At 44.3% G+C, this 18,975-nt stretch overlaps 1 protein-coding gene across 1 annotated transcript in view; it reads right to left on the reverse strand.

The window, feature by feature from the left end:
• The window catches only part of gabra2a (gamma-aminobutyric acid type A receptor subunit alpha2a), a 61,213-nt gene that overhangs the window by 19,474 nt on the left and 22,764 nt on the right, over positions 1 to 18,975 (reverse strand). Inside the window, exons 4-6 of the mRNA XM_061986910.1 lie at positions 8,983 to 9,203; positions 3,532 to 3,614; positions 127 to 270 (exon numbers count right to left, since the gene is read on the reverse strand). Of these exons, the coding sequence (XP_061842894.1) occupies positions 127 to 270; positions 3,532 to 3,614; positions 8,983 to 9,203 (448 nt within the window). The remainder of the gene's footprint in view (positions 1 to 126; positions 271 to 3,531; positions 3,615 to 8,982; positions 9,204 to 18,975) is intronic.

Consider the following 18,975-nt stretch of genomic DNA (forward strand, 5'->3'; position numbering starts at 1 on the left):
TTGAAGGCGCGGCTTATAACCCAGGGCGCCTTATGGTGCGGAAAATACGGTATGTAACATTCAAAATAATCTAATACTGTATTCAAAACGCTAAGCCATTTTTGGTGCATTCTAAGAACCGCTTACCAGTGCTGGATTTAATGGTCTCCTTCCCCACTGTTTGGCCCACCAAGTCATACTGGTTGAGTCTGGATCCATCAGCTGCCACGTCCACAGACTGGGAGGCATTCCGTGTCCAAATGTAGGTAACTTCAGTCTTTGTGTAGGCATCTGGAGGACAGAGACACAACCATCAACTAAGCAGCTACTGTGTACAAACCCTTGTATTGTATTAGCTAAATGGACACATTGACATATTGCTTGTTCTGTAAATGATGATTACGGTATATTTTTCATGGAAACAAATCATAACAAAGACCGATTCCCAGAAGAGCCACATAAATGTCCCTAAGGCAGCCCTGTACGCGGCGGTCATGCTACGGTCAGTAAGAAACCCAAAAGCAGTGTGTCATTTCTTTTGATCATGTTTTCAAGGTTCAAGGTTCAAGGTTCAACTTTATTGTCCCCGCGGGGAAATTTGTCTTGGGCACAGTGCATCGTTGCTTTCTTAACATACCCAAAAACAACAGAACAAAAACACAAGCACAGACACAACCACAACCATACAACTAACATTTAAACATCAGAACATGGAGCTTGATAGACATAGGTGGCACTTTGATGTAGGCATAAAATCTACAGTATGGAGATAAAGATAAAGTACCAATGTGCATTGCACTAGAGCTCATGGATAAAGTGCTGTGTGCTAAAGTGCTTAGTTCTAAAGTGCTATGTGCTAAAGTGCTATGTGCTAAAAAAAGTGCTAACCTATGTATTAAAATTCTATTGCACATTGTTGGTCAGCTTAATGGAGGCTGGGACAAATGATAATTTAAGGCGGTTAGATTTGCATAGTGGGACCCGGAGTCTTCTCCCTGATGGCAGGGTTCCATATTCAGGAAAGAGTGGGTGTTGTGAGTTGGAAATAATTTTCTTAGCTTTTTTCCTAACTGCCTGCTCATAGATGCTCTGTATAGGCTCATATTCTTTCCTCCCTACGATTTTCATTGCCGTTTTATGCATGCCGGCCAGTTTGCTTTTTAGCTTAACGGCTAGGTTGCCAAACCATGAGGTGATCCTTTGTTTGGCTAGGTTCTGTTTGGTTTTTGGACTCTTTTTAGTTCCTGTTTGTGCACTCTTTTTTTGTTTTTGTTTCCATGCATACTTGCCAACCTTGAGACCTCCGATTTCGGGAGGAGAGGGGTGGGGGCGTGGTCGGGGATGAGGCGGGGCGTGGTTGGGGGCGTGGTTTAGAGGGGAGGAGTATATTGACAGCTAGAATTCACCAAGTCAAGTATTTCATACATATATATATATATATATATATATATATAGATATCTACATCCTGAAAATATGCAAACAAAATTGTGTTTGGATAATTGATACTTCAAACTTGCATAAATAAATATTAAGGAATATAACATAACTTGGCTTCTGAGAGTTTCAAAATGTAATGAATAAAACGCTAAAGTTGTCGATAAACAAGCAATTATTTTAATAATTAAATATGGTCATTTTAAATTAATTATTATAATTTAAAATCAATTATTTCAAATATGTTTATTTTAATGTATACTTATATGGCTGGATGTATTAAGGAGTCAGGAAAAAATACAAAGAAAAATACAAATAATTTTGATGTTTTTAGCAAAATATAGTAAAAATGTATTAATTTTTTATTTTTTTTAATTAATAAAAATATTTATTTTCAGGTAAGATAAACATAATCATACAATTTATCTCTAGTCTGGATGATTTAGTTCTTGTCACCCTGTTGTCCTCCCGTCATGAAAAAAGGCTGTCCTCACTCAGGTCCGCATGGAGCTGGAGGGGGCGTGGCTTCCAGCTCCGGCTGAAAATCGGGATATTTTCGGGAGAATATTTGTACCGGGAGGTTTTCGGGAGAGGCGCTGAATTTCGGGAGTCTCCCGGAAAATTCGGGAGGGTTGGCAAGTATGTTTCCATGACAACCCATTAGTTGCACGTGTTTTCACGTTCGGACTCACGCACCTGTCAGCAATCATGTCACTATTTAAGCCTGTCATTTCCAGTTGGTCGTCCTGGCGACATTGTCATTACCATGCCCTGTTTATTGGATAGTTTATGCTTCATGCCATGCCACGTAAGTTTTTGTTCTGTTTATTTAAATGTAAATGTGGAAGTAGTGTCAAAGCGCTTTGAGTACCTTGAAGGTAGAAAAGCACTATACAAGTACAACCCATTTATCATTTATTTAGTGTTTATTTGTTTCACGTCCATAGTTTTGTCCATGTGTTAGTTTTTGTTTTCATAGTCAAGTTTGTATCTCCGCCTTGTGCGCGCCTTTTGTTTTGTTCTTTTTATAGTCAGAATAAAACATTTACCTTCAAGCCATGTCCAGTCTAGTTGTTTTGCATCCCGGAAAAAAGAAATCCGCGCAGTAGTTTGCGCCGCCAAAGTCCAGGTCGTGACACAGTGAAGTTGTCACGTTGTGTAAATGGTAAATAAAAAAAGAATACAACAAATCCTTTTCAACTTATATTCAACTGACTAGACTGCAAAGACAAGATACTTAATGTTCGAACTGGAAAACGTTGTTATTTTTTGCAAATATCAGCTCATTTGGAATTTGATGCTTGCAACATGTTTCAAAAAAGCTGGCACAAGTGGCAAAAAAGAGTGAGAAAGTTGAGGAATGCTCATCAAAGACAGGTGTGCAGGCTAATTGGGAACAGGTGGGTGCCATGATTAGGTATAAAAGCAGCTTCCATGAAATGCTCAGTCATTCACAAACAAGGACGGGGGCGAGGGTCACCACTTTGTCAACAAATGCCTGAGCAAATTGGTAATGGTGGTTCTCTGGACAAAATTGGGCATTAATTATGTTTTGCAGGTCGTCTTCAGGATTTACGTGCCTCCACTTCGACCGCGTCTTCTCCTCGTTTAGCCATGTTAATGACAGATATAAACTACTTTGTGTTAGAAATGGCAACGGCAGAGGATGCGTGTGCATGTACGAGCCAGTCTGCCCCACAACGAAAGGATGGAGAAAACGAAGGCTCTTCTTGACTACAATAGGCGGACTGGCGCAAAGCTCTTCGGGTGGCACTTGGTGGGAAAAGAACGTCACAATTCCAAACAGCTCGTTTGCAGGAGAAATGAAGGAAAGAAAGATTATTTTATAAATATCTGATTTATAAAACTTGCGCAGATCCTACAAGGGACCGATAGGTAAGAAAAGTAGTTTTTTTGCAGTGTAGCTACCCTAGTCATTGTCAGAGACTGGTAGAATAAATAGGAGAATTTTATTTCAGCTAACATTAACTATTGATGTTGTGCTAATTGTTGATGAAAAAATATAAAAATATTTAACGGGCCGTCCTAATTAAATATGTGCATGTAACGATGTGATTGGCAACTGCAATGTCACATGTCAGGTGTGTGAAACTTACAGCTGCCGAACTTGAGAGGACAAGAGTGTGAGTCCATGGGGAAGTCTTCCAAGTGCATGGGACATTCCGCCTGGACGGTCAGTCTGCGGGGGGAACAACAAGTAAATTCAGTTCTGGGTAGCAGAAATTATTGACAGAAGACATGTAACGAGGGTTGTACGGTATACCGGTACTAGCATAGTACCGCGATACTAATGATTCATATTCGGTACTGTACCGCCTCTAAAAAGTACTGGTCCCTGCCCACATTTTTATTATAACGGGCATGACGGTGTGTCCTCACGTTTTCAGCCCCGAATATCTCCGGCTATTTCCGCAGATCCGAGGTCGGATGACGTCGGTGTCGTAACGCTTCTGCACTCTGACCATATTATTAGATCAGTCATACTGGAAATAAGCAACAAATAGAAAGAAATGTGCTGTTTATCGTTCACAACCCTTATGTAAATGCTTGGCTTTTGTTATGCATTTGAAATTGTAAATAAATAGCTCACTGGATCGGTTCGCAGCCGAGTGTGAAGCGACTGGGATGAGAATCAGCACCTCCAAGTCCGAGTCCATGGTTCTCGCCCGGAAAAGGGTGGAGTGCCATCTCCGGGTTGGGGAGGAGATCTTGCCCCAAGTGGAGGAGTTCAAGTACCTGGGAGTCTTGTTCAAGAGTGAGGGAAGAGTGGATGGTGAGATCGACAGGCGGATCGGTGCGGCGTCTTCAGTAATGCGGACGCTGTATCGATCCGTTGTGGTGAAGAAGGAGCTGAGCCGGAGGGCAAAGCTCTCAATTTACCGGTCAATCTACGTTCCCATTCTCACCTATGGTCATGAGCTTTGGGTTATGACCGAAAGGACAAGATCACGGGTACAAGCGGCCCAAATGAGTTTCCTCCACCGGGTGGCGGGTCTCTCCCTTAGAGATAGGGTGAGAAGCTCTGTCATCCGGGAGGAGCTCAAAGTAAAGCCGCTACTCCTCTACATGGAGAGAAGCCAGATGAGGTGGTTCGGGCATCTGGTCAGGATGCCACCCGAATGCCTCCCTAGGGAGGTTTTTCAGGTACGTCCGACCGGTAGGAGGCTACGGGGAAGACCCAGGACACATTGGGAAGACTATCTTTACCGGCTGGCAGCCGAGTGTGAAGCAACTGGGATGAGAATCAGCACCTCCAAGTCCGAGTCCATGGTTTTCGCCCGGAAAAGGGTGGAGTGCCATCTCCGGGTTGGGGAGGAGATCTTGCCCCAAGTGGAGGAGTTCAAGTACTTCGGAGTCTTGTTCACGAGTGAGGGAAGAGTGGATGGTGAGATGAACAGGCGGATCAGTGCGGCGTCTTCAGCAATGCGGACGCTGTATCGATCCGTTGTGGAGAAGAAGGAGCTGAGCCGGAAAACAAAGCTCTCAATTTACCGGTCGATCTAGGTTCCCATCCTCACCTATGGTCATGAGCTTTGGGTTATGACCGAAAGGACAAGATCACGGGTACAAGCGGCCCAAATGAGTTTCCTCCGCCGGGTGGCGGGTCTCTCCCTTAGAGATAGGGTGAGAAGCTCTGTCATCCGGGAGGAACTCAAAGTAAAGCCGCTACTCCTCCACATGGAGAGGAGCCAGATGAGGTGGTTCGGGCATCTGGTCAGGATGCCAGCCGAATGCCTCCCTAGGGAGGTTTTTCGGGTACGTCCGACCGGTAGGAGGCTACGGGGAAGACCCAGGACACGTTGGGAAGACTATCTTTACCGGCTGGCAGCCGAGTGTGAAGCGACTGGGATGAGAATCAGCACCTCCAAGTCCGAGTCCATGGTTCTCGCCCGGAAAAGGGTGGAGTGCCATCTCCGGGTTGGAGAGGAGATCTTGCCCCAAGTGGAGGAGTTCAAGTACTTCGGAGTCTTGTTCACGAGTGAGGGAAGAGTGGATGGTGAGATGAACAGGCGGATCAGTGCGGCGTCTTCAGTAATGCGGACGCTGTATCGATCCGTTGTGGTGAAGAAGGAGCTGAGCCGGAAGGCAAAGCTCTCAATTTACCGGTCGATCTACGTTCCCATCCTCACCTATGGTCATGAGCTTTGGGTTATGACCGAAAGGACAAGATCACGGGTACAAGCGGCCCAAATGAGTTTCCTCCGCCGGGTGGCGGGTCTCTCCCTTAGAGATAGGGTGAGAAGCTCTGTCATCCGGGAGGAACCCAAAGTAAAGCCGCTACTCCTCTACATGGAGAGGAGCCAGATGAGGTGGTTCGGGCATCTGGTCAGGATGCCAGCCGAATGCCTCCCTAGGGAGGTTTTTCGGGTACGTCCGACCGGTAGGAGGCTACGGGGAAGACCCAGGACACGTTGGGAAGACTATCTTTACCGGCTGGCAGCCGAGTGTGAAGCGACTGGGATGAGAATCAGCACCTCCAAGTCCGAGTCCATGGTTCTCGCCCGGAAAAGGGTGGAGTGCCATCTCCGGGTTGGGGAGGAGATCTTGCCCCAAGTGGAGGAGTTCAAGCACTTCGGAGTCTTGTTCACGAGTGAGGGAAGAGTGGATGGTGAGATGAACAGGCGGATCGGTGCGGCGTCTTCAGTAATGCGGACGCTGTATCGATCCATTGTGGTGAAAAAGGAGCTGAGCCGGAAGGCAAAGCTCTCAATTTACCGGTCGATCTACGTTCCCATCCTCACCTATGGTCATGAGCTTTGGGTTATGACCGAAAGGACAAGATCACGGGTACAAGCGGCCCAAATGAGTTTCCTCCGCCGGGTGGCGGGTCTCTCCCTTAGAGATAGGTTGAGAAGCTCTGTCATCCGGGAGGAACCCAAAGTAAAGCCGCTACTCCTCCACATGGAGAGGCGCCAGATGAGGTGGTTCGGGCATCTGGTCAGGATGCCACCCGAATGCCTCCCTAGGGAGGTTTTTCGGGTACGTCCGACCGATAGGAGGCCACGGGGAAGACCCAGGACACGTTGGGAAGACTATCTTTACTGGCTGGCAGCCGAGTGTGAAGCGACTGGGATGAGAATCAGCACCTCAAAGTCCGAGTCCATGGTTTTCGCCCGGAAAAGGGTGGAGTGCCATCTCCGGGTTGGGGAGGAGATCTTGCCCCAAGTGGAGGAGTTCAAGTACTTCGGAGTCTTGTTCACGAGTGAGGGAAGAGTGGATGGTGAGATGAACAGGCGGATCAGTGCAGCGTCTTCAGTAATGCGGACGCTGTATCGATCCGTTGTGGTGAAGAAGGAGCTGAGCCGGAAGGCAAAGCTCTCGATTTACCGGTCGATCTACGTTCCCATCCTCACCTATGGTCATGAGCTTTGGGTTATGACCGAAAGGACAAGATCACCGGTACACGCGGCCCAATTGAGTTTCCTCCGCCGGGTGGCGGGTCTCTCCCTTAGAGATAGGGTGAGAAGGTCTGTCATCCGGGAGGAACTCAAAGTAAAGCCGCTACTCCTCCACATGGAGAGGAGTTAGATGAAGTGGTTCGGGCATCTGGTCAGGATGCCACCCAAATGCCTCCCTAGGGAGGTTTTTCGGGTACGTCCGACCGGTAGGAGGCTACGGGGAAGACCCAGGACACATTGGGAAGACTATCTTTACCGGCTGGCAGCCGAGTGTGAAGCGACTGGGATGAGAATCAGCACCTCCAAGTCCGAGTCCATGGTTCTCGCCCGGAAAAGGGTGGAGTGCCATCTCCGGGTTGGGGAGGAGATCTTGCCCCAAGTGGAGGAGTTCAAGTACTTCGGAGTCTTGTTCACGAGTGAGGGAAGAGTGGATGGTGAGATGAACAGGCGGATCGGTGCGGCGTCTTCAGTAATGCAGACGCTGTATCGATCCGTTGTGGTGAAGAAGGAGCTGAGCCGGAAGACAAAGCTCTCAATTTACCGGTCGATCTACGTTCCCATCCCCACCTATGGTCATGAGCTTTGGGTTATGACCGAAAGGACAAGATCACGGGTACAAGCGGCCCAAATGAGTTCCCTCCGCCGGGTGGCGGGTCTCTCCCTTAGAGATAGGGTGAGAAGCTCTGTCATCCGGGAGGAACCCAAAGTAAAGCCGCTACTCCTCTACATGGAGAGGAGCCAGATGAGGTGGTTCGGGCATCTGGTCAGGATGCCACCCGAATGCCTCCCTAGGGAGGTTTTTCGGGTACGTCCGACCGGTAGGAGGCTACGGGGAAGACCCAGGACACATTGGGAAGACTATCTTTACCGGCTGGCAGCCGAGTGTGAAGCGACTGGGATGAGAATCAGCACCTCCAAGTCCGAGTCCATGGTTTTCGCCCGGAAAAAGGTGGAGTGCCATCTCCGGGTTGGGGAGGAGATCTTGCCCCAAGTGGAGGAGTTCAAGTACTTCGGAGTCTTGTTCACGAGTGAGGGAAGAGTGGATGGTGAGATGAACAGGCGGATCGGTGCGGCGTCTTCAGTAATGCGGACGCTGTATCGATCCGTTGTGGTGAAGAAGGAGCTGAGCCGGAAGGCAAAGCTTTCAATTTATCGGTCGATCTACGTTCCCATCCTCACTTATGGTCATGAGCTTTGGGTTATGACCGAAAGGACAAGATCACGGGTACAAGCGGCCCAAATGAGTTTCCTCCGCCGGGTGGCGGGGCTCTCCCTTAGAGATAGGGTGAGAAGCTCTGTCATCCGGGAGGAACTCAAAGTAAAGCCGCTACTCCTCCACATGGAGAGGAGCCAGATGAGGTGGTTCGGGCATCTGGTCAGGATGCCACCCGAATGCCTCCCTAGGGAGGTTTTTCGGGTACGTTCGACAGGTAGGAGGCTACGGGGAAGACCCAGGACACATTGGGAAAACTATCTTTACCGGCTGGCCTGGGAACGCCTCGGGATCCCCCGGGAGGAGCTGGACGAAGTGGCTGGGGAGAGGGAAGTCTGGGAATCCGCGACCCGACCTTGGATAAGTGGAAGAAGATGGATGGATGGTTTGTTTGTATCTTTAGCACCTAGCAATGCTGCTAATGCTATGGTGTCGCAATAAAACTGCATCCGTTTTTTCACTCGACTTCTGAAACTTATTGCTCATCCTCTTTGTGTTCGGCCTCAAAAATTCTGGATCAAAATGTTGGCTCTCACAAAGTCTGCTTGTTTAGCATTGTTGTTGATGGGGAAGGGATCTGCGGTTCCTCACGCGACATCGCCCGTCACGTGACTGGCTTCTTCATTATTTCTCAAAATTGTTCGGGGATCTCCGTGAGATTGATACTATTTTGATCATTTCTATTTACTCGCAAACTTTGGAAGTATTTTGATTCATGAATCAGATAAATATGATGATAGCGTTAATATCAATGCAACTTGTTTTTCACTCTCCCGCTACTTTAAAAGACATTTCGCCTCTCAACCAAGTGGGCTTCATCAGTTCATGGTCATTGACTTAGATCTGGTCAGCTATAGTCTCTGAGGCCAAGTCCTATACTTCTAGTCTCCATTTCAATTTCCTACAATGTAACTAGATGAAGGTTGGCGGGTGACCTCATAGTGTAGAGCAGCGTTCCGTCCTCCATGATCCTCAGCAGTTTGTTTGGCATCGTCATATTGTGGGCCACTGACTTCTTTCCATTGTGAAAGAAGGTGTCTGGAGTCCAGATCTTACTGGCCATCAAGTTGTTGAGAGGCAGAATGTTCATAGGGCCATGAAACTTCAATCGTTCATCCTTCCAACTCTGGCGGAAAAAAACATCGATAGTGTATTCCTGAAAGTGAAACAAAGGGGAATAGCGTTACATATATGTATGCTTCAAGTATGTTTTTGAATAAATGTAAACTCTCCCACAGTAGTGTGTGTAGCCTTGAAGTTTGAATTCAAAAAGTGCAATTTTAGTCAGTCTTTCATTCGTGTACGCCATTTTTGAAATTGCTGTTTTTTCTTCTATACATTTGTATGCCATTTTTGAGGCCCATGACGTGCGCGAAATGGCACAAAAAAAATGAAATTTTTGGGGTCCTGAAAGTCCATCCATCCATCCATCTTCTTCCGCTTATCCGAGGTCGGGTCGCGGGGGCAGCAGCCTAAGCAGGGAAGCCCAGACTTCCCTCTCCCCAGCCACTTCGTCCAGCTCCTCCCGGGGGATCCCGAGGCGTTCCCAGGCCAGCCGGGAGAGATAGTCTTCCCAGCGTGTCCTGGGTCTTCCCCGTGGCCTCCTACCGGTCAAACGTGCCCGAAACACCTTCCTAGGGAGGCGTTCGGGTGGCATCCTGACCAGATGCCCGAACCACCTCATCTGGCTCCTCTCGATGTGGAGGAGCAGCGGCTTTACTTTGAGCTCCCCCCGAATGACAGAGCTTCTCACCCTATCTCTAAGGGAGAGCCCCGCCACTCGGCGGAGGAAGCTCATTTCGGCCGCTTGTACCCGTGATCTTGTCCTTTCGGTCATGACCCAAAGCTCATGACCATAGGTGAGGATGGGAACGTAGATCGACTGGTAAATCGAGAGTTTTGCCTTCCGGCTCAGCTCCTTCTTCACCACAACGGATCGATACAGCGTCCGCATTACTGAAGACGCCGCACCGATCCGCCTGTCGATCTCACGATCCACTCTTCCCCCACTCGTGAACAAGACTCCGAGGTACTTGAACTCCTCCACTTGGGGCAAGATCTCCTCCCCAACCCGGAGATGGCACTCCACCCTTTTCCGGGAAAGAACCATGGACTCGGACTTGGAGGTGCTGATTCCCATCCCAGTCGCTTCACACTCGGCTGCGAACCAATCCAGTGAGAGCTGAAGATCTTGGCCGGAGGAAGCCATCAGGACCACATCATCTGCAAATAGCAGTGACCTAATCCTGCAGCCACCAAACCAGATCCCCTCAACGCCCTGACTGCGCCTAGAAATTCTGTCCATAAAGGTTATGAACAGAATCGGTGACAAAGGGCAGCCTTGGCGGAGTCCAACCCTCACTGGAAACGTGTCCGACTTACTGCCGGCAATGCGGAGCAAGCTCTGACACTGATCATACAGGGAGCGAACTGCCACAATAAGACAGTCCGTTACCCCATACTCTCTGAGCACTCCCCACAGGACTTCCCGGGGTACACGGTCGAATGCCTTCTCCAAGTCCACAAAGCACATGTAGACTGGTTGGGCAAACTCCCATGCACCCTCAAGGACCCTGCCGAGAGTATAGAGCTGGTCCACAGTTCCACGACCAGGACGAAAACCACACTGTTCCTCCTGAATCCGAGGTTTGACTATCCGGCGTAGCCTCCTCTCCAGTACACCTGAATAGACCTTACCGGGAAGGCTGAGGAGTGTGATCCCACGATAGTTGGAACACACCCTCCGGTTCCCCTTCTTAAAGAGAGGAACCACCACCCCGGTCTGCCAATCCAGAGATACCGCCCCCGAAGTCCACGCGATGTTGCAGAGTCTTGTCAACCAAGACATCCCCACAACATCCAGAGCCTTAAGGAACTCCGGGCGGATCTCATCCACCCCCGGGGCCTTGCCACCGAGGAGCTTTTTAACTACCTCGGCAACCTCAGCCCCAGAAATAGGAGAGCCCACCACGGATTCCCCAGGCCCTGCTTCCTTATAGGAAGACGTGCTGGTAGGATTGAGGAGGTCTTCGAAGTATTCCCTCCACCGATCCACAACATCCGCAGTCGAGGTCAGCAGAGCACCATCCCCACCATACACGGTGTTGACACTGCACTGCTTCCCCTTCCTGAGGCGGCGGATGGTGGTCCAGAATTGCTTCGAAGCCGTCCGGAAGTCTTTTTCCATGGCCTCCCCGAACTCCTCCCATGTCCGAGTTTTTGCCTCCGCGACCGCTGAATCCGCACACCGCTTGGCCTGTCGGCAGCAGACAGGGTCCTGAAAGTGAAATTTCAAAATTGACTCTCTAGCGCCACCTTTTAAAAACGAGGAAAAAAGTGGCCCCTCCTAACAGATTCACGAATGGACACGAAAATCGCAAGAGACCTCGATCACGACGGTACACACACATAAAAGTCTCAGGAAGCCATACCTGAAAACAAAAAAGGAAGTCGGCCATCTTGGTTTTTGTTTGCCATTTTTATGCGGAAAACAAAGGGGTCGTATTTTTAGCAAACTCCTCCTTGGGACTTTGACCAAATGAGTTGCGATTAAAATTACTGATACTACACATGTAGGTGATGATAAATCTAAAAAAAAAAATTAGATTAGTTAGATCCACTATGGACTAGACTCTCACAATATTATGCTAGATCCACTATGGACTGGACTCTCACACTATTATGTTAGATCCACTATGGACTGGACTCTCACACTATTATGTTAGATCCACTATGGACTGGACTCTCACACTATTATGTTAGATCCACTATGGACTGGACTCTCACACTATTATGTTAGATCCACTATGGACTGGACTCCCACTATTATGTTAGATCCACTATGGACTGGACTCTCACTATTATGTTAGATCCACTATGGACTGGACTCTCTCACTATTATGTTAGATCCACTATGGACTGGACTCTCACACTATTATGTTAGATCCACTATGGACTGGACTCTCACACTATTATGTTAGATCCACTATGGACTGGACTCTCACTATTATGTTAGATCCACTATGGATTGGACTCTCACACTATTATGTTAGATCCACTATGGACTGGACTCTCACTATTATGTTAGATCCACTATGGACTAGACTCTCACAACATTATGTTAGATCCACTATGGACTGGACTCTCACACTATTATGTTAGATCCACTATGGACGGGACTCTCACACTATTATGTTAGATCCACTGTGGACTGGACTCCCACTATTATGTTAGATCCACTATGGACTGGACTCTCACTATTATGTTGGATCCACTATGGACTGGACTGTCACTATTATGTTATATCCACTATGGACTGGACTCTTACTATTATGTTAGATCCACTATGGACTGGACTCTCACACTATTAACTAGATCCACTATGGACTGGACTCTCACTATTATGTTAGATCCACTATGGACTGGACTCCCACTATTATGTTAGATCCACTATGGACTGGACTCTCAGTATTATGTTAGATCCACTATGGACTGGACTCCCACTATTATGTTAGATCCACTATGGACTGGACTCTCACTATTATGTTAGATCCACTATGGACTGGACTGTCACTATTATGTTATATCCACTATGGACTGGACTCTTACTATTATGTTAGATCCACTATGGACTGGACTCTCACACTATTAACTAGATCCACTATGGACTGGACTCTCACACTATTATGTTAGATCCACTATGGACTGGACTCTCACACTATTATGTTAGATCCACTATGGACTAGACTCTCACAACATTATGTTAGATCCACTATGGACGGGACTCTCACACTATTATGTTAGATCCACTATGGACTAGACTCTCACAACATTATGTTAGATCCACTATGGACTGGACTCTCACACTATTATGTTAGATCCACTATGGATTGGACTCTCACACTATTATGTTAGATCCACTATGGACTGGACTCTCACTATTATGTTAGATCCACTATGGACTAGACTCTCACAACATTATGTTAGATCCACTATGGACTGGACTCTCACACTATTATGTTAGATCCACTATGGACTGGACTCTCACACTATTATGTTAGATCCACTATGGACTGGACTCTCACACTATTATGTTAGATCCACTATGGACTGGACTCTCACACTATTATGTTAAATCCACTATGGACTGGACTCTCACACTATTATGTTAAATCCACTATGGACTGGACTCTCACACTATTATGTTAGATCCACTATGGACTGGACTCTCACACTATTATGTTAGGTCCACTATGGACTGGACTCTCACACTATTATGTTAAATCCACTATGGACTGGACTCTCACACTATTATGTTAGATCCACTATGGACTGGACTCTCACACTATTATGTTAGATCCACTATGGACTGGACTCTCACACTATTATGTTAGATCCACTATGGACTGGACTCTCACACTATTATGTTAGATCCACTATGGACTGGACTCTCACACTATTATGTTAGATCCACTATGGACCGGACTCTCACACTATTATGTTAGGTCCACTATGGACTGGACTCTCACACTATTATGTTAAATCCACTATGGACTGGACTCTCACACTATTATGTTAGATCCACTATGGACTGGACTCTCACACTATTATGTTAGATCCACTATGGACTGGACTCTCACACTATTATGTTAGATCCACTATGGACTGGACTCTCACACTATTATGTTAGATCCACTATGGACTGGACTCTCACTATTATGTTAGATCCACTATGGACTGGACTCTCACAATATTATGTTAGATCCACTATGGACTGGACTCTCACACTATTATGTTAGATCCACTATGGACTGGACTCTCACTATTATGTTAGATCCACTATGGACTGGACTCTCACTATTATGTTAGATCCACTATGGACTGGACTCTCACTATTATGTTAGATCCACTATGGACTGGACTCTCACACTATTATGTTAGATCCACTATGGACTGGACTCTCACACTATTATGTTAGATCCACTATGGACTGGACTCCCACTATTATGTTAGATCCACTATGGACTGGACTCTCACTATTATGTTAGATCCACTATGGACTGGACTCTCACACTATTATGTTAGATCCACTATGGACTGGACTCTCACTATTATGTTAGATCCACTATGGACTGGACTCTCACACTATTATGTTAGATTCACTATGGACTGGACTCTCACTATTATGTTAGATCCACTATGGACTGGACTCTCACACTATTATGTTAGATCCACTATGGACTGGACTCTCACACTATTATGTTAGATCCACTATGAACTGGACTCTCACACTATTAACTAGATCCACTCGACATCCATTGCACCGGTCCCCCGGGGTTGTCATTGACATCCCATTGGGTTGAGTTTTTTCTTGCCCTGATGTGGGATCTGAGCCGAGGATGTCGTTGTGGCTCGTGCAGCCCTTTGAGACACTCGTGATTTAGGGCTATATAAGTAAACATTGATTGATTGATGATTGATTTAATGGACAGTAACTTGTAGCTTAGTTACATTTAATCAAGAGTAACTTGTAGCTTCACTGCTTTTGGCTTTTGTAGCTTGCAGACCCTCAATGTTTTATCAGAGAATAACATTCTATACTTTCCGGAGAACATCTTCTAGGGTATTGGTGTAAAAAAAACATCGGCAGGCCATTATGATCCAGAAATAGGAAAACCTTAAAAGCAGGGCAAAAATAACCGAATCAATCCAATCCAAGGTGTGTGTGCATGTGTGTCAGAGAACAGAAGTATGGAGATAGAGGGGGGGTGCAATTATCTACTGCAAGTTTGATGAGGCATGAATGAAACATTAGTCCATCTACCTATGTCTTTCTTTCTTTCACTTGCATGTCTCTGCTGCCCCAACATCTGCCACTTTCAGTCCACTTCCAAGTGGAGCCAGGTGGGGGGGGTCTTGGTGCTTGGAATTGTGACAGAAAACTGAAGAAAGCTTTTAAGGCATGAAGATGTGCGTATAAGATGGAAGTATGAACTTTTTCTTGACGCTGTGCTTTTTCTAATGTCGTACACACGATTTCACTTGATGCATCTTTCTAAGGATTTTGTTTTGATTACGCAAGCGAGAGCAACCGGAATTATTTTTCCATAAAGAAGTGATTAGTGATTTGATCATGAAAGGGGTTGACCATGACTGAAATGATGGAGGCCATTGTGAAACAATTCATTTTCAAACGGGGTAAAATGATTAGATTAGTCACATCTAGTCTTAGACTTAGATTGTTACATCTAGTCTTAGACTTAGAGTGTTACATCTAGTCTTAGACTTAGAGTGTTACATCTAGTCTTAGACTTAGAGTGTTACATCTAGTCTTAGATTTAGATTGGTCACATCTAGTCTTAGACTTAGATTGTTACATCTAGTCTTGGACTTAGATTTGATCTAGTCTTAGACTTAAGTTATTACATCTAGTCTTAGATTTAGATTGGTCACATCTAGTCTTAGACTTAGGTTGTTACATCTAGTCTTAGACTTAGATTTGATCTAGTCTTAGACTTAAGTTATTACATCTAGTCTTGGACTTAGATTGGTCACATCTAGTCTTAGACTTAGATTGGTCACATCTAGTCTTAAACTTAGATTGTTACATCTAGTCTTAGACTTAGATTGGTCACATCTAGTCTTAGCCTTAGATTGGTCACATCTAGTCTTAGACTTAGATTGGTCACATCTAGTCTTAGACTTAGATTGGTCACATGTAGTCTTAGACTTAGATTTGATCTAGTCTTAGACTTAGATTGGTCACATCTAGTCTTAGACTTAGATTGTTACATGTAGTCTTAGACTTAGATTTGATCTAGTCTTAGACTTAAGTTCTTACATCTAGTCTAAGACTTAGATTGGTCACATCTAGGGTTAGACTTAGATTGTTCCATCTAGTCTTAGACTTAGATTGTTACATCTAGTCTTATACTTAGATTGTTACATCTAGTCTAAGACTTAGATTGTTACATATAGTCTTAGACTTAGGTTAGTCACATCTAGTCTTAGACTTAGATTGTTACATCTAGTCTTAGACTTAGATTTGATCTAGTCTTAGACTTAAGTTCTCACATCTAATCTAAGACTTACATTGGTCACATCTAGTCTTATACTTAGATTGTTACATGTAGTCTTGGACTTAGATTTGATCTAGTCTTAGACTTAAGTTCTTACATCTAGTCTAAGACTTAGATTGGTCACATCTAGGGTTAGACTTAGATTGTTCCATCTAGTCTTAGACTTAGATTGTTACATCTAGTCTAAGACTTAGATTGTTACAAATAGTCTTACACTTAGATTGTTCACATCTAGTCTTAGACTTAGATTAGTCACATCTAGTCTTGGACTTAGATTGTTACATCTAGTCTTCGACTTAGCTTTGATCTAGTCTTAGACTTAAGTTATTACATCTAGTCTTAGATTTATATTGGTCACATCTAGTCTTAGACTTAGATTGTTACATCTAGTCTTAGAGTTAGATTGGTCACATCTAGTCTTAGACTTAGATTGGTCACATCTAGTCTTAGACTTATATTGTTACATGTAGTCTTAGACTTAGATTTGATCTAGTCTTAGACTTAAGTTCTTACATCTAGTCTAAGACTTAGATTGGTCACATTTAGTCTTATACTTAGATTGTTACATCTAGTCTTAGACTTAGATTGTTACATATAGTCTTAGACTTAGGCTGGTCACATCTAGTCTTGGACTTAGATTAGTCACATCTAGTCTTAGACTTAGATTGTTACATCTAGTCTTCGACTTAAGTTATTACATCTAGTCTTAGATTTATATTGGTCACATCTAGTCTTAGACTTAGATTGTTACATCTAGTCTTAGACTTAGATTGGTCACATCTAGTCGTAGACTTAGATTGTCACATCTAGTGTTGGACTTAGATTGGTCACATCTAGTCTTAGACTTAGATTGTTACATGTAGTCTTAGACTTAGATTGTTACATGTAGTCTTAGACTTAGATTTGATCTAGTCTTAGACTTAGATTGGTCACATCTAGTCTTAGACTTAGATTGTTACATGTAGTCTTGGACTTAGATTTGATCTAGTCTTAGACTTAAGTTCTTACATCTAGTCTAAGACTTAGATTGGTCACATCTAGGGTTAGACTTAGATTGTTCCATCTAGTCTTAGACTTAGATTGTTACATCTAGTCTAAGACTTAGATTGTTACAAATAGTCTTACACTTAGATTGTTCACATCTAGTCTTAGACTTAGATTAGTCACATCTAGTCTTGGACTTAGATTGTTACATCTAGTCTTCGACTTAGCTTTGATCTAGTCTTAGACTTAAGTTATTACATCTAGTCTTAGATTTATATTGGTCACATCTAGTCTTAGACTTAGATTGTTACATCTAGTCTTAGAGTTAGATTGGTCACATCTAGTCTTAGACTTAGATTGGTCACATCTAGTCTTAGACTTATATTGTTACATGTAGTCTTAGACTTAGATTTGATCTAGTCTTAGACTTAAGTTCTTACATCTAGTCTAAGACTTAGATTGGTCACATTTAGTCTTATACTTAGATTGTTACATCTAGTCTTAGACTTAGATTGTTACATATAGTCTTAGACTTAGGCTGGTCACATCTAGTCTTGGACTTAGATTAGTCACATCTAGTCTTAGACTTAGATTGTTACATCTAGTCTTCGACTTAAGTTATTACATCTAGTCTTAGATTTATATTGGTCACATCTAGTCTTAGACTTAGATTGTTACATCTAGTCTTAGACTTAGATTGGTCACATCTAGTCGTAGACTTAGATTGTCACATCTAGTGTTGGACTTAGATTGGTCACATCTAGTCTTAGACTTAGATTGTTACATGTAGTCTTAGACTTAGATTGTTACATGTAGTCTTAGACTTAGATTTGATCTAGTCTTAGACTTAGATTGGTCACATCTAGTCTTAGACTTAGATTGTTACATGTAGTCTTAGACTTAGATTGGTCACATCTAGTCTTAGACTTAGATTGTTACATGTAGTCTTAGCCTTAGATTTGATCTAGTCTTAGACTTAAGTTCTTACATCTAGTCTAAGACTTAGATTGGTCACATCTAGTCTTATACTTAGATTGTTACATCTAGTCTAAGACTTAGATTGTTACATATAGTCTTAGACTTAGATTGGTCACATCTAGTCTTAGACTTAGATTAGTCACATCTAGTCTTAGACTTAGATTGTTACATCTAGTCTTTGACTTAGATTTGATCTAGTCTTAGACTTAAGTTATTACATCTAGTCTTAGATTTAGATTGGTCACATCTAGTCTTAGACTTAGATTGTTACATCTAGTCTTAGAGTTAGATTGTCACATCTAGTGTTAGACTTAGATTGGTCACATTTAGTCTTAAACTTAGATTGTGACATCTAGTCTTAGACTTAGATTGGTAACATCTCCTCTTAGACTTAGATTGGTCACATCTAGTCTTAGACTGGTCACATCCAGTCTTAGACTTAGATTGGTCACATCTAGTCTTAGACCTGGATTGGTCACATCTTGTCTTAGACTTAGATTGGTCACATCTAGTCTTAGATTGGTCACATCTAGTCTTAGACTTGGATTGGTCAAATCTAGTCTTAGACTTATATTGGTCACATCTAGTCTTAGACTTAGATGGTGACAAATAGTCTTAGAATTAGATTGGTCAGATCTAGTCTTAGACTTAGATTGGTCACATCTAGTCACAGACTTAGATTGGTTACATCTAGTCTTAGACTTAGATTGGTCACATCTAGTCTTAGACCTAGATTGGTCACATCTAGTCATAAACTTAGATTGGTTACATCTTATCTTACACTTAGGTTGGTCACATCTAGTCCAACAGTTGGTGCCAAAACCCCAAATATTTATGCTCCAAAACCCAGGAGGGTGTGTCTGGGCAAGGATGGTTACACCCTATGTT

Source organism: Nerophis lumbriciformis, linkage group LG26, assembly GCF_033978685.3.
Source record: "Nerophis lumbriciformis linkage group LG26, RoL_Nlum_v2.1, whole genome shotgun sequence".
NCBI classification, from domain to species: domain Eukaryota; kingdom Metazoa; phylum Chordata; class Actinopteri; order Syngnathiformes; family Syngnathidae; genus Nerophis; species Nerophis lumbriciformis.